Source organism: Bombina bombina, chromosome 4, assembly GCF_027579735.1.
Source record: "Bombina bombina isolate aBomBom1 chromosome 4, aBomBom1.pri, whole genome shotgun sequence".
NCBI classification, from domain to species: Eukaryota; Metazoa; Chordata; class Amphibia; order Anura; family Bombinatoridae; genus Bombina; species Bombina bombina.
Genome location: NC_069502.1, coordinates 964,772,555 through 964,787,876, shown reverse-complemented (window position 1 = coordinate 964,787,876; position 15,322 = coordinate 964,772,555). Strand labels below are relative to the sequence as shown.

Sequence of the window (15,322 nt, the reverse complement as noted above, 5' to 3'; positions counted from 1 at the left end):
GTAGCACTTTTTGAGACTCTGTTGGGAGCGGCAGGTGACTAAGCTATCGCTAGCCATTTGGCATGGATTGAGCAGCCAATGGAGCCAAAGGGGAAAACCGTGGGCCGGTTGGTAAGCACAGACAGCACTGACTCACATCAAGACACTGTGACTAATTCACTGATCAATCACTCCCCAAGGAAGCAGCTCTGCCTCATCAATCAGTTGTAATTAAGGTACCTGTCTAATATTTTTGTATTATTCCTTGGGGGTGTGGGCAGCAGAATATTGAGTGCCTAGGGCAGCACAAAACCTAAGTACACCAGTGATCACGATCTATTGATTAGCTGTCTATTATTACAATCTATATATTATCTATTTTTCTTTCTATCTATCTATCTATCTATCTATCTATCTATCTATCTATCATCCATCTATCTATCATCCATCATCCATCCACATATATATCTATCCATCTATCTATCCATTTATCTATCTATCCATCTATCTATCCGTCTATCTATCTATCTATCTATCTATCTATCTGTCAATTTATCTGTCTGTTATCCATCTATTATCCGTCTATCATCCTTCTGTCTATTTATCTATATATTTCTGTCTGTCTGTCTGTCTATCTGTATGTCTATCTATCAATACTCAAAATCATTATACAGAGCAGCATGTATATTTTACTATTGATTACTACATAGTGAAAAAATCTACATCAGGGCCCTTTGTTGAGTAGGCCTGCTACTGAGTAAGATCTCAGAAGTTTTTCAAGAGATTAAATAAGATTGTCTTGTAATGTGTACAAAGACCTATCCCAAATACAATGTAGGAGTGCCGAAGGATCAAGATTCGGAAATCATGAAGTTGTAGCTAACGTATCAATCATGCTATGTAGATGTTGCCAGTGTTATGGTGTAATGTGCTGCTTACCTCTCCCCATTCTGTACAGACTGAATGCTGGTGTAACCTCAGATGCCTCTATCCTTTATTTTTCTACCTCCTCTCAGCATTGGTAATGTTACTTGTTATTTTTATAAAAGACTGCTATATTGTTCACAGATTTAGGTTTATCAGCAACATTAATCAAACTGAACACTGGTCTCAACTAAAATAGAAGTCAGTGATATCAAACTAATACAAAGTAATGTGCAACATGGCAGGGGATTGAAGGAAGCATGGCAGCAACTCAATGCATTTAGGCATTTAGATGTGGTGAAGACTACTTGCTGAAGTTCAAACCAAGCATCAGAATGGGGAAGAAAGGGGATTTAAATGACTTTGAACGTGGCATGGTTGTTGGTGCTAGACGGGCTGGTCTGAGTATTTAAAAAACTGCTGATCAACTGGGATTTTCACACAGAACCATTTCTAGGGTTTACAGAGAATGGTCTGAAAAAGAGAAAATATCCAGTGAGCTGCAGTTTTGTGGATGAAAATGCCTTGTTGATGTCAGAGGTCAGAGGAGAATGTGCAGACTGGTTTGAGATGATAGAAAGGCAACAGTAACTCAAATAACCACTCGTTACAACCAATGTATGCAGAATACCATCTCTGAACACACAAAACATCGAACCTTTAAGCAGATGGGCTACAGTAGCAGAAGACCCCACTGGGTGCCACTCCTGTCAGCTAAGAACAGGAAACTAAGGCTACAATTCCCACAGGCTCAAAAAAATTGGACAATAGAAGATTGGAAAAACGTTGCCTGGTTTGATGAGTCTCGATTTCAGCTGCAACATTCAGATGGTAGGGTCAGAATTTGGTGTAAACAACATGAAAGCATGGATCTATCCTGCCTTGTATCAATGGTTCAGGCTGGTGGTGGTGGTGTAATGGTGTGGGGAATATTTTCTTGGCACACTTTGGGCCCCTTCGTACCAATTGAGCATTGTTTAAACACCACAGCCTGCCTTAGTATTTTTGCTGACCATGTCCATCTCTTTATGACTACAGTGTACACATCTTCTGATGGCTATTTCCAGCAGTATAATGCACCATGTCACAAAGCTCAAATTATCTCAAACTGGTTTCTTGAACATGACAATGAGTTCACTGTACTCCAATGGCCTCCACAGTCACCAGATCGTAATCCAATAGAGCACCTTTGGGATGTGGTGGAATGGGAGATTTGCATCATAGATGCGCAGCCGACAAATCTGCAACATCTGCGTGATGCTATCCTGTCAATATGGACCAAAATGTCTGAGGAATGTTTCTAAACCTTGTTGAATCTATGCCACAAAGAATTAAGACAGTTGTGAAGGCAAAAGGGGGTCCAACCTGGTACTAGCAAGATGTACCTAATAAAGTGGCCGGTGAGAGTGTATATATATATATATATATATATACAGTCAGTAAATATTTGCAAGGTCATACTTGGTTTATATATTTTTACTGTGCTACTACCAAACTTGTTTTGTATTTGTTACAATGGCCTTTTACTAGCTTGGCATTGTGTATATGTGTGTGGGTGTTTGTCTAGGGAGTGGTAATTTAACTGATTACTGCTGGTAAAATTGTGGTATGATTCTTTTTCTTCTGACTGCATGTCAACACCTGATGTAGAGATTATCCCACCCTTTCTGGCTCCACTGTTTCCTTATAGCCGTATCACTCATGTTTCCACTCCTACGCCCATGGCCTTGCACAGAACTGGCTAGCACTTTTCAGCTCAGACAAACTGCATATTAAACCTTCAATGCATTGATGTTTGCAGGAACTTTTCCAAAAGGTAGGGCAAGAAAACATTATATAAACAGTGCATCAATGTCAATATAGGCAAATATGTGTGTTTTTGTTACAGCAACCTTAGTTAGTGGCATTTACACTTGTGGACAAACAGCTAAGTACTGGATTAATAGAATACAAAAAACGTATGATTTGAAGGTTTATTCCCTATATTCAGTCACATAAAGTTGCAGGTTCACTAGTGTAAAAACTACATGATGTAACTCATAGCTCTTTAATATAGAGTATACTGAATGTTTTTTTTTCTCTGTATAGCAAACTATGATAATACAGTGGCACTGTCTACCCTATTTTGAGAGAGATTGATTTTGTATGTGTTTGTATATATATTGTAGCTTTTAGGATCAAATCTTCCCACCTTCATGGAAATTGATAGATAGATAGTGAGAGAGATATATAGACAGAGAGATAGATAGACAGACAGATGATAGATAGATAGATAGATAGATAGATAGATACTGTGTCTCAATTGGATGGCTTTGAGTACTTTTTCATTACAGGTTTTGGTAAAATTACAAAATAAATCTGCTCATAAAAACTAACTTTGTTGTAGAATATGCCAGACAGAGCAGGGAGGGGCCAGACATTCAAACTTTTAAAGACCACACCACTGAGAATAGTGCAGAATGACCCACAGTTTGCACACAGACACAGCCTCATGTACTCAAGTATGCTACTCTCTTTGCTGCTTAGCCTGCTGAAAAACCTCTCATTTAAATATGGACAAGGGCACATTAGCTCCCAGATAGGGATGGGCGAATGTGCAAATTTTCGAATTTCGAATGTAGAACGAATGTTATTACCGAAATTCGAATTCTAAATTCGAATGTCGATAAGAACGAATATTCTTAAAAATTTGAAAATCGAATGTTATTTACAGTTTTCGAATGTCACTTTTGAATTCGAATGTTTATAATTATATCGAATGTCTACATTCGAAATTCGAATTCAAATATAAATTCGAATTTTTCGAATTAGAATATAAATTCAAATTTTTCGAATTCGAATATTGCATAATTCGAATATTACATTTAAAAGCATTAGAAATACTATTACAATCTAAATTCAAATTTTTTGAATTCGAATACACGTATTGCATAATTCGAATATTACATTTAAAGAAAAAGCATTAGAGATACTATTACAATCTAAATTCGAATTTTTCGAATTTGAATATTGCATAATTCGAATATTACATTTAAAGAAAAAGCATTAGAAATACTATTACAATCTAAATTCGAATTTTTCGAATTCGAATACACGTATTGCATAATTCGAATATTACATTTAAAGAAAAAGCATTAGAAATACTATTACAATCTAAATTCGAATTTTTCGAATTCGAATATTGCATAATTCGAATATTACATTTAAAGAAAAAGCATTAGAAATACTATTACAATCTAAATTCGAATTTTTCGAATTCGAATATTGCATAATTCGAATATTACATTTAAAGAAAAAGCATTAGAAATACTATTACAATCTAAATTCGAATTTTTCGAATTCGAATATTTTCGAATGTAATCGTAAAATTCGAAACCGAACATTCGAAAATCGAATGTTAGAATGTTATGTAAACATTCGAAATTCGATTCGAACTAAAGAATGTGTTAAAATTTGTGCCGTTTTTCGAATGTTGCGAAACATTCGCCCATCCCTACTCCCAGAGTTGCTAGGCAGAGGGAGTTTTAACTGGGCAAAGTAGGGAGGGAAAATAAAGAGAAGGGAACATCAGCCCTGTAGGGTCGCAGCAACGTGAAAGAGGGAGGCAAAAGCTGGCAATATCTCCTTTGTCCTTACAGGATAAATAAACCAGCTTAGAGATACATATTAAATAAAATGTGCTTTATATTATTTAGCACATTTTACAGTTTATGTAAAGTTTTCTCAACAGCCTGCACTCTGCAGATGTGTGTAGTAGGAGTAAACCAAGGCATTAATAACTGGTTCTGCAGGTATAGGAAGGATACAGCCAGTTTAACCCCTCAGTCCCTTCGGCATGACTGTCTGCTTGAGGAATGCTGCTAGAGGTCTGTAAAACTAATACATTGGCGTCAGCATAGGGCACAGCAGGGAGAGGCAGCCCTCTGCTGCTTGAGGGTAAAGGAACCGATCTGTTCACTGTAGGTCTACATACAACTAAGGTAAAAAAATAAAATAAAACAGCAAATTTCCCCTCCCATCTGAAAGCCCAGGCTTCACTACCATTTTGGTTGAACAAGACTAGAGCAACAAAATCTATTAAGAGTTTTGGGCTTATTAAACGGATACTTTCTGCATATATATTTATATTTATATTTAAAAGAATGAGTATTATTTTATTTAGATTGCTAATCTGTTATTTAAAGGGACACTGAACCCAAATTTTTTCTTTCATGATTCAGATTGAGCATGATATTTTAAGCAACTTTCTAATTTACTCCTTTTATCAAATGTTCTTTAATCTCTTGGTATCTTTATTTGAAATGCAAGAATGTAAGTTTAGATGCCGGCCCATTTTTGGTGAACAACCTGGTTTGTCCTTGCTGATTGGTGGATAAATTCATCCACCAATAAAAAAGTGCTGTCCAGAGTTCTGAACAAAGAAAAAAGCTTAGATGCCTTCTTTTTCAAATACAGATAACAAGAGAACGAAGAAAAATTGATAATAGGAGTAAATTAGAAAGTTGCTTAAAATCGCAAGCTCTATCTGAATCACGAAAGGAAAAATTTGGGTTCAGTGTCCCTTTAATCTTGCTTAGTGAGATTTAGGGTAATTTGGGGATTTTTGTTTGTCCATTTATATTTTTATATGCAACTACATATTTTAACAGTTTTTACTCTGGGATGTATGTGCTTTTATCATAAAATGTATAGGACTAGATTACAAGTGGAGTGCTAATTTATCTTGTGCCCGTTTAGGGGCATGTGACAAATAACCAGCCATTATAAGTGAGCTCGCGGTAGCAATTAGCGCTCCGAAAATTAACCAGAGATCAGATCTTTGGTTAATTTTCCAAAAGTGCCCCAATTGCTCCCAAAGTACAGTGTAGTGTAGGTTATTAAAATAATAAAAAGAGTATCATTTTTTTTAAAATAATAACTTCATGAAGCAGTTATGAGGGGTTAAAGTGAGGGAGTCTGGGGTGTTAGAAAAAAAACGGCACTGAAAAGTGCCTTTACATTTTGGTCTATGGGAACTGTGAGTTCTCTATAAATATATATGTTTATGCTTCTATACATATACAGTATGTATGTGTTAACCTGTGTGTATACAGATATTAACACATAAATATATATGTATGTATTCATATATATTTTACATTTGCTGCCCTTCACTGCCCAACTTACCCCCTTCGCTGCACTTAGGTTCTGTGTCGTGTATGATGGCATCAGAACAAGGCTCCATTGTGAGCGCAAAACTTCCATGAAATTGCGCTAATATCACAATCGCAAAAGCGCAATTTTGCTCTCCACTCGTAATGTGGGCCATAGTCAGTAACAACTCCATTTTCTTTGTGTGCTTTTTTCTTTATAGGGGCCGATTTATCAAGCTCTGTATGGAGCTTGATGCCCCTTGTTTCCGGCGAGCCTTGATTGACACCCCTGCTAGCTGTATTGCACCAGCAGTTCACAAGAACTGCTCGTGCAATGATAAATGCCGACAGCGTATGCTGTCGGCATTTATCGATGTGCAGCGGACATGATACGCTCGCACTGTAATAAATATACCCCTTAGTGTTGTTTAGCATACTCATCAGTTGTCTTTGTAGTGTGCAAGGAAATAAATATGACCATACAACACTTGGCTTGTTACAGTTTATTTTATTATATTTTGACAATTAGTTAAATAAAATCATGCTGCAAGTGGTGTCTTCTGCTGATGTTTAAAGTATCTTCTTACAATGCATTACAGGAGTAGGACTCAAGCGTCTCTTGATTGAGCCATGATACTTCCACAACTACAAACTGGCACTTCAACATCTATAATAAGTAAGAGAAATGTATTTGCTTGAACATGTGAGCAATTAAAAAAAGACATTTTATTGGAAATACAATCAAGCAAAAACATGAAAAGAAATAATGATATATATGCATGTTGTCTAAGAATGATCAGTGCCGGATTGGTCAGTTGGGATACCGAAGGATCACAAACTTCATCGGGGAGGTCACGGAGTGAGCCTTTTGTGCATTCGTAGTGCATTTCTTCAAGGTTGCTACGCTCCTGACAAGGGTTTGGGGCCTGTAGCGGCTGAAAAGTGGCCCTAGACAAGGTAGGAGAGCTAAAAGAGGCTCTAGGAAAGGTAGGAGAGCTAAAAGAGGCCCTAGGCAAGGAAGGAGAGATAAAAGAGGCCCTAGGCAAGGTAGGAGAGCTAAAAGAGGCCATAGGCAAGGTAGGAGAGCTAAAAGAGACCCTAGGCAAGGTAGGTACATTGGAAAGTTGTTTAATATGAAAGGAAAATTTAGGGTTTCCCTTTAAAGTAGATAATGATATAATTTTAGTGACAGCTTATGGTAATATAATTGAAAAAACATTTTTAACCCATACCATAGAACATAAGCTACAGAAAGCAATACAAATTTAAGACAATGTTCAGTGATGATACATAAAAACTGTTGATCTTAAAATGATCCAAAAGAAAGTTTGGCCAAAGATAATTTTTCTTCCGAGATAATGTGTCATATGGTATTTATAATTCAAACTTGGATTCCATTTCTGTGAATTGTTGTGTTTTGTTCTGAACATTTAAATTTACTCTCCAACACCACGGAGACAATTAGAATACACAAAACTAAAACAACATAGTGTTGTATAGACAAAGAACAGATGCTTGCTGAATGGCACGTTAAAGTATTTTTTATTGCCTCTATATGAGATTATTTAAACATGTTTTACTTTTTATGCTTCAAAACAGACATTTTTTTGAGCTGGAAAAATCAACTTTTATTTTGTGATACTTGTAGAGTCTGTAGAAATTGTACTAATCAGCCAGTGATACTTGAGTAATGCATAGAGGCAATTAGTTCATGTGTGTCGTATAGATAACCTTGAGCTCACGCACGTGAAGTTACCTAGGAGTCAACACTGATTGGCTAAAATGCAAGTCTGTCAAAAGAACAGAAATAAGGGGGCAGTTTGCAGAGGCTTAGATACAAGGTAATCACAGAGGTAAAAAATATATTAATATAACTGTTGGTTATGCAAAACTGGGGAATGGGTAATAAAGGGAGTATCTATCTTTTTAAACAACAACAATTTTGGTGTTGACTGTCCCTTTAATTCCAATAACAATGTAAACAACTTTAAAAACATATTTTAGCATGCTTCATTTCTCTTGTTTGTTACAGATTTTTTTTTTTAAAAGAGCCAGTCAACACCAGGATTTTTGTTGTTTAAAAAGAAAGATAATCCCTTTATTACCCATTCCCCAGTTTTGCATAACCAACACAGTTATAATAATAAACGTCTCTGCAAACCGCCCCCCTTATTTCAGTTAATTTGACAGACTTGCATTTTAGCCAATCAGTAATCACTCCTTGGTCACTTCACGTGTATGAACTCAATGTTATCTATATGAAACACATGAACTAATGCCCTCTAGTGGTCAAAATGCATTCAAATTAGAGGCAGTCTTCAAGGTCTAAGAATAATACCAATAGATCAACGAAAAAATGTTGATAAAAGTAAATTGGGAGGTTGTTTAAAATGACATGCCCTATTTAAATCATGAAAGGTTTTTTTGTACTTGACTGTCCCTTTAATGTCCCTTTAAAACACCTTATCATTCTTTTGAAAGCAAATAGTTTTATATGAAGACAAGTAATATTTATTCTATGTTTATTGTGTAGTGAAATTACCTATAACATATTTATAAAGCATTATAAAGCACTGATACATGTAAAATGTAAATTTATAATGATACATTTTGCATTAAAAGGACATGAAACCCAATTGTTTTCTCTCATAATTCCGATAGAGAATACAATTTTAAACAACTTTTCAATGGACTTCTTTTATCTACTTTGTTTCATTCTCTTGGTATCCTTTGTTGAAAAGCATGCCTAGGTAAAGCTGCTGATTGGTGGTCGCACATATATGCCTCACGTTATTGGCTCACCCATGTGCATTGTTGTTTCTTCAGCAAAGGATACCAAGAGAATTAAGCAAATTAGATAACAGAAGTGAAAAAGAAACCTGTTTAAAATTGTATTCTCTATCCAAGTCATCTCCCTTTACTTTTACTGTTACATGGAACTAAAGACACACATCACCTCTTGCTTTAGATTGCCTCACACTTCCCAAAGAGATAAAAAAGCTCATCAAAAACATATTACTTATTGCAGGGTTCTTCAAACCTTTTTTCCCAAGACCCAGTGCAATGATACCACATACCTTCGTGACCCTATTTTTACGCTTGGTCTGAAATTTCTGAAGCAATATACAAGATAGCTGCAATTTTTGACAAAGTGACTAAAATGTATCTGTTCTTTATTCCTAGTTGTAGTAAAACTTGAAAGTGCCACACACAACACATATACAATACACTCTCATACAACACACACAGACAATCTCATACATCACAAACACACACTTTCATACAACATGCACACCACACACACTCTCAAACAACACACACACCACAAATACTCTCATATAACACACACACAACTCAGTCTTATACTACACACACACTCTCATACAACAGACACACCACAAATACTCTCATATAACACACACACAACTCAGTCTTATACTACACACACACTCTCAAACAACACACACACCACAAATACTCTCATATAACACACATACAACTCAGTCTTATACTACACACACACTCTCATACAACAGACACACCACAAATACTCTCATATAACACACACACAACTCAGTCTTATACTACACACACACTCTCATACAACAGACACACCACAAATACTCTCATATAACACACACACAACTCAGTCTTATACTACACACACACTCTCATACAACAGACACACCACAAATACTCTCATATAACACCACACACAACTCAGTCTTATACTACACACACACTCTCATACAACAGACACACCACAAATACTCTCATATAACACACACACAACTCAGTCTTATACTACACACACACTCTCATACAACAGACACACCACAAATACTCTCATATAACACACACACAACTCAGTCTTATACTACACACACACTCTCATACAACAGACACACCACAAATACTCTCATATAACACACACACAACTCAGTCTTATACTACACACACACTCTCATACAACAGACACACCACAAATACTCTCATATAACACACACACAACTCAGTCTTATACTACACACACACACACACTCTCATACAACACAGACACACCACAAATACTCTCATATAACACACACACAACTCAGTCTTATACTACACACACACACTCTCATACAACACACACACCCCAAATACTCTCATATAACACACACACAACTCAGTCTTATACTACACACACACTCTCATACAACACACACACCACACACACTCTTTTATAACACATACACTCATATAACACACACTCTCATATAACACACACCACACACACTCTCCTACAACACAAGCAACACACACCACACACACAAGTTGCGACCCAGTAAACATGGTGTTGCGACCAGTAATAGGTCCCGACCCATGGTTTGAAGAACCCTGACTTATTGTATTTACTTTTTGTACTGCCCTAAGCACTGGAAAATCTGCAATCCTGTAAACCCTTCCACCCCTCATCAATTTTAGCTCATATTTGCCACATATTTTGAACTTGGGCCCAGGATGCATAGAAGGCTCACACACTCCCACTAGACAAATGTGGATCAGAGATTAGTAATATAATTCTAATTATTTACCTTAGTCAAACCTGAGTCTTGAGCCAAAGTGCAAGTTTGTGGGTCATCAGTGGTATCCTTTGTGCACTGTGTTCTTCCAATCTCCACTTCCAAAATATACCTCACTCCAGCAACAACCTGGGAGGGAGTTATATATAAGGGAAAAAAATACATTGACAAGTCATTCTATCTCTATAAAATTAATTTGTGTTCATTTAGAATGTAAAATGATCTAATATGATGCACAATAGTGTTGACTGTTTAAAAATGAGTTCAGTGTCTGTCATTTTAAAAGAGGATAAAAGAAGCCATGATGGAACTTCAACTGGCACTACACTTCATAATATCCAACTTTTTCATAAAGTCTTGATTAGGAACATCTTTCCTTGCCTTAAAGGGACACTGAACCCAATTTTTTTTCTTTCGTGATTCAGATGGAGCGTGCAATTTTAAGCAACTTTCTAATTTACTCCTATTATCAATTTTTCTTCGTTCTCTTGCTATCTTTATTTGGAAAAAAAAGCATCTAAGCTAAGGAGCCAGACAATTTTTGGTTCAGACCCTAGACAGCACTTGTTTATTTGTGGGTGAGTTTATTCCCCAATCAGCAAGAACAACCCAGGCTGTTCACAAAAAATGTACTAGCATCTTAACGTACATTCTTGCATTTCAAATAAAGATACCAAGAGAATAAAGAAAATTTGACAATAGGAGTAGCTTTCTAAAGACCGCTGTTTAATACGATCGGGTTGACTGAAACCCCCTGCTAGCGGTCGATTGGCCGCGAATCTGCAGGGGTGGCATTGCACCAGCAGTTTACAAGAACTGCTGGTGCAATTATAAATGCTGACAGTGTGTACTGTCGGCATTTATCGATGTGTGACGGACATGATACGCTACATTGTATCATGTCCGTCCGCACTATCATAAATAGACCCCTTAGATTACCCTCAGTACAAGGGCAAACCACCATTTATCTGGATGGATGCCATAATCATTTGAACTTATTACCATGTAAAGTTGGGGTATAAAGTTTAGGACACAATTTAAAAAAAAATGATGTCAACCTTAGAGAATCTCTTTCATATCAGTCTGACATATACATCAATTACTCTAAAATGTTTAATATATAAGTAGTGAAAAAATACATTCAATGCACTTTTCTATTTATTTTTGCCAGTTTACCTGTAAATGAACTCAGTAAATTAGTGTGACCTTTAGTTTCCTAGTTTCCACAGTGATTATGTGACAAATCAGATGGAAAAAAAATTAAAGGGTCATAAAAGCCAAAGAATTACATGTTCTAATTTGTTTGTGTAATGTTTAGACTAACAACCTTGCACTACAGTGTGTTTAACATCTGCAAAGGGGTTAAACAAACAATAGACCCACTGACCACTACAGGTCCTGAGCGGAAACTACCGCTGATCCAATCAGCAAAGTTAGTTAAATAGCTGAGTTGTGCAACTAGTGCTGCTGATTTGCAGGGTTAAATGCACAGTAGTGCAGAGTCTTAGAGGCCTTTTTATCAAAGGTCTTGCGGACCTGATCCAACAGTGCAGATCAGGTCCGCAAGACCTCGCTGAATGCGGAGAACAATACGCTGTCCTTATTCAGCATTGCACCAGCAGCTCACAAGAGCTGCTTGTGCAACGCCGCCCCCTGCAGACTTGCGGCCAATGGGCCACCAACAGGGAGGTGTCAATCAACCCGATCGTACTCAATCGGGTTGAATTGTGGCGATTCAACCCGCTCAGAGCAGGCGGACAGGGTTAGAGCAGCGGACTTTAGACCACTGCTTCATAACTGCTGTTTCTGGCGAGTCTGAAGACTCGCCAGAAACACGACCCACAAGCTCCATACGGAACTTGATAAATGGGCCTCTTAAAGTGAATGTAAAGTTTTATGAATCAGTGCCGTTTTTTAAAACTACTATTAAAAACAGTGGCACTTTCATTCATGAAACTTTACATTGCAGCGTTTTTAAAAAAATACCTTTTTCTTCACCAAAGCCTGATCGGCGATCCCCCGCCCACTTCTTATGCTGTACTTAGCACAGCAATGACGAAACCAGCTTCCTCCAATCACGGCGTGGCCTCACAAGATGGACGCTCTGGGGTGCACACCATGATTGGAGGAAGCTGAAATTGGTCATTGCTGAGGTAAGTACAGAGGAGCTGTGGGCGGGGGATTGCCTATCCGGCATTGCCAAATAAAAAGGTATTTTTAAAAAAATGCTGCAATGTAAACGTTCATGAATGAAAGTGCGCCTGTTTTTAATACTATTTTTAAGATTCGGGCACTGATTCATTCAACTTTACATTCACTTTAAACTTACATCCTCTAAAGTTTAGACTATGACATAACTTTCAGCTGAAGTGAATCTACTAAACTCACTGTGGGAGAAAAAAAAAAAGTAAAAAAAAAATGTAAAGGTAAAAAATTCTGTTAAATTCAGGCTCTGTTTTAATGACACTTGTTTGATTATTTCAATGCTATTAAATTGGCTACAAATAATAAATATTTGTAATACATCCTAACAATATATTTATTTAATTAATCAGTTATATAACTAATGCAGTCATTTTCTTTATTTTTAGTCTAGATTACCTGTGATTGCGCTGACATAACTTTTATGAGTTTGCAGAGATAGTCATCCTTTGAATTTTTGTTAAACTCATTCACAGCAAAGATGGACGCTTTCTGGATGCTTGGATCGTCTGGGTTTGCATTCATTGGACCTCCAGGGAGTATATTACTGGATACAGATATATATAGAAATGATAGTGCAACACTGAGGCACAGGCACAACTTTACAGCCATGTTGTTATTGTCAGGTGTGTGAAAGGAATAGAAGAATGAAAAAGGAGACTGGGAGAAGTATTAACAAGGCTTTATAGGTTTTATAGGCTTATTTGTATGGCCAACGTCAACATTATCAATATTTACAATCTGATTAGCAGGCAGTTACATATTTGTTCAATTTTTTTTTTACAAAGAAACAAATTATCTGACCTATCAAATACTGGGTTATGGGAATGAGTTTTCAGTTGTTTAATCAGAGATAGCTAGGTATGATCAAAGACAAATGACTTTTCAATTTTGTAGTGCAGTTATTTCATATCTGAAAATAAATCTTATCATAAAAGAATGTCACAAAAAACAGCTATGGAATGCTATTATATTTTTCCTTGCTAAACTTTCTATAATCGAATGTTTAATTCTCACTGAATGTGACACTTTCAAGAACAGATCTTTATTGTTGATATTTTTTAACTTGAAAATGATAGAAACGAGAGGTTTACAATCACATAAAACTTTACTAATATACAACTGTAATTAAATTATGGTCTAATGTTTAAGTTAAAGGTAATACAAAAACATTTTGGTCTGAAACATTCTCTTTTGACACATCTGCAATGTTTTGTTGTTTCACATTCTTAAAGGGACAGTCTACTCCAGAATTGCTATTGTTTAAACAGATAAATAATCCCTTTATTATTACCCATTCTCCAGTTTTGCATAACCAACATGGTTATATTAATACACTTTTGACCTCTGTGATTACTTTGTATCTAAACCTCTGCAGACTGCCCCTTTTCTCATTTCTTTTGACAGGCTTGCATTTTAGTCAATCATTGCTGACTGATAAATAACTCCATGGGAGTGAGCACAGTGGTATCTATATGGCACAAATGAACTAGCAATTTCTAGCTGTGAAAAACTGTCAAAATGCACTGAGATAAAAGGCAGCCTTCAAGGGCTTAGAAGTTAGCATATGAACCTACCTAGGTTTAGCTTTCAACAAAGAATACCAAGAGAACAAAGCAAACTTGATGATAAAAGTAAACCGTAAAGTAGTTTAAAATTGCATGCACTATCTGAATCATGAAAGTTTAATTTTGACTAGACAGTCCCTTTAAGTTTTCTTTTTTGTTTCCCTGTGTACTGGATCTGACACCACAAATTTGTTTGCGTGTATAATCCTACAAATATAATAATAATAATTCTACATGTTTTTTTACACCTACACTTAGAAAACTCAAAACTCTATGATGTTTTCATCCAGAGCCTAATAAATCTGCCTGAGCTGTGTATAGGCAAAGAAGATCTCTTATTTTCACAAGCCTTGCACTATAGTTAGTAACAAAGTTTTTTTTTTTTTAATATTTGTTGGTCTTTTTTCTTCTAGGTATGTTTGACCTTTGCAACCTTTACACTTGATTTATTTTTATTTTTTTTATATATAGTTTTTATTAAAATTTTCAAGTTCTTCATACAAGCATATGAATAACATATAACATACAACATAGACATTGTCCATACAATATTCCTTCTTTCAGAGACTTATAGTCAGAAATTAGTCCATGGGGCAGTCCATATATCACCTCTGGTTATTCATGGTGATAAACAACATCTATAAGTCGTCTCGACTTATTTGTGAGAACTTATATTTTCTTGCGATTCCAATTTTAATGAAATTTTAAAACAGTAATAATAAAAGCAAACAAAACGCAACTGAGATCCTACTAGGGTGGATTCAACTTTACAATTCTTTTACCTACCTGCCTTAGGAGAAGTTTAAAAAAAAGAAGAAAGAGGGAAGAAGGGGAGGGAAAAAAGAAGCAATATGCGGGAAGAAATCAAGAAGGTGCATGAATTATTCCATTGTCAAATTACCAATGGAGCCCAGGAAAGATTCCCAATAAAACCTAATGTCATAGAATCTAG

General features: G+C 36.2%; 1 protein-coding gene across 1 annotated transcript; it reads right to left on the bottom strand.

The window, feature by feature from the left end:
• Positions 1 to 6,523: 6,523 nt before the first annotated feature.
• Positions 6,524 to 13,449, bottom strand: LOC128655727 (cystatin). The gene is made up of 3 exons (XM_053709299.1): positions 13,202 to 13,449; positions 10,613 to 10,729; positions 6,524 to 6,702 (listed from the first exon to the last, which is right to left on the bottom strand). Exons 1-3 carry the CDS (start codon positions 13,412 to 13,414, stop codon positions 6,619 to 6,621), a joined length of 414 nt encoding a protein of 137 aa, XP_053565274.1. The 5' UTR covers positions 13,415 to 13,449; the 3' UTR covers positions 6,524 to 6,618.
• Positions 13,450 to 15,322: the final 1,873 nt, after the last annotated feature.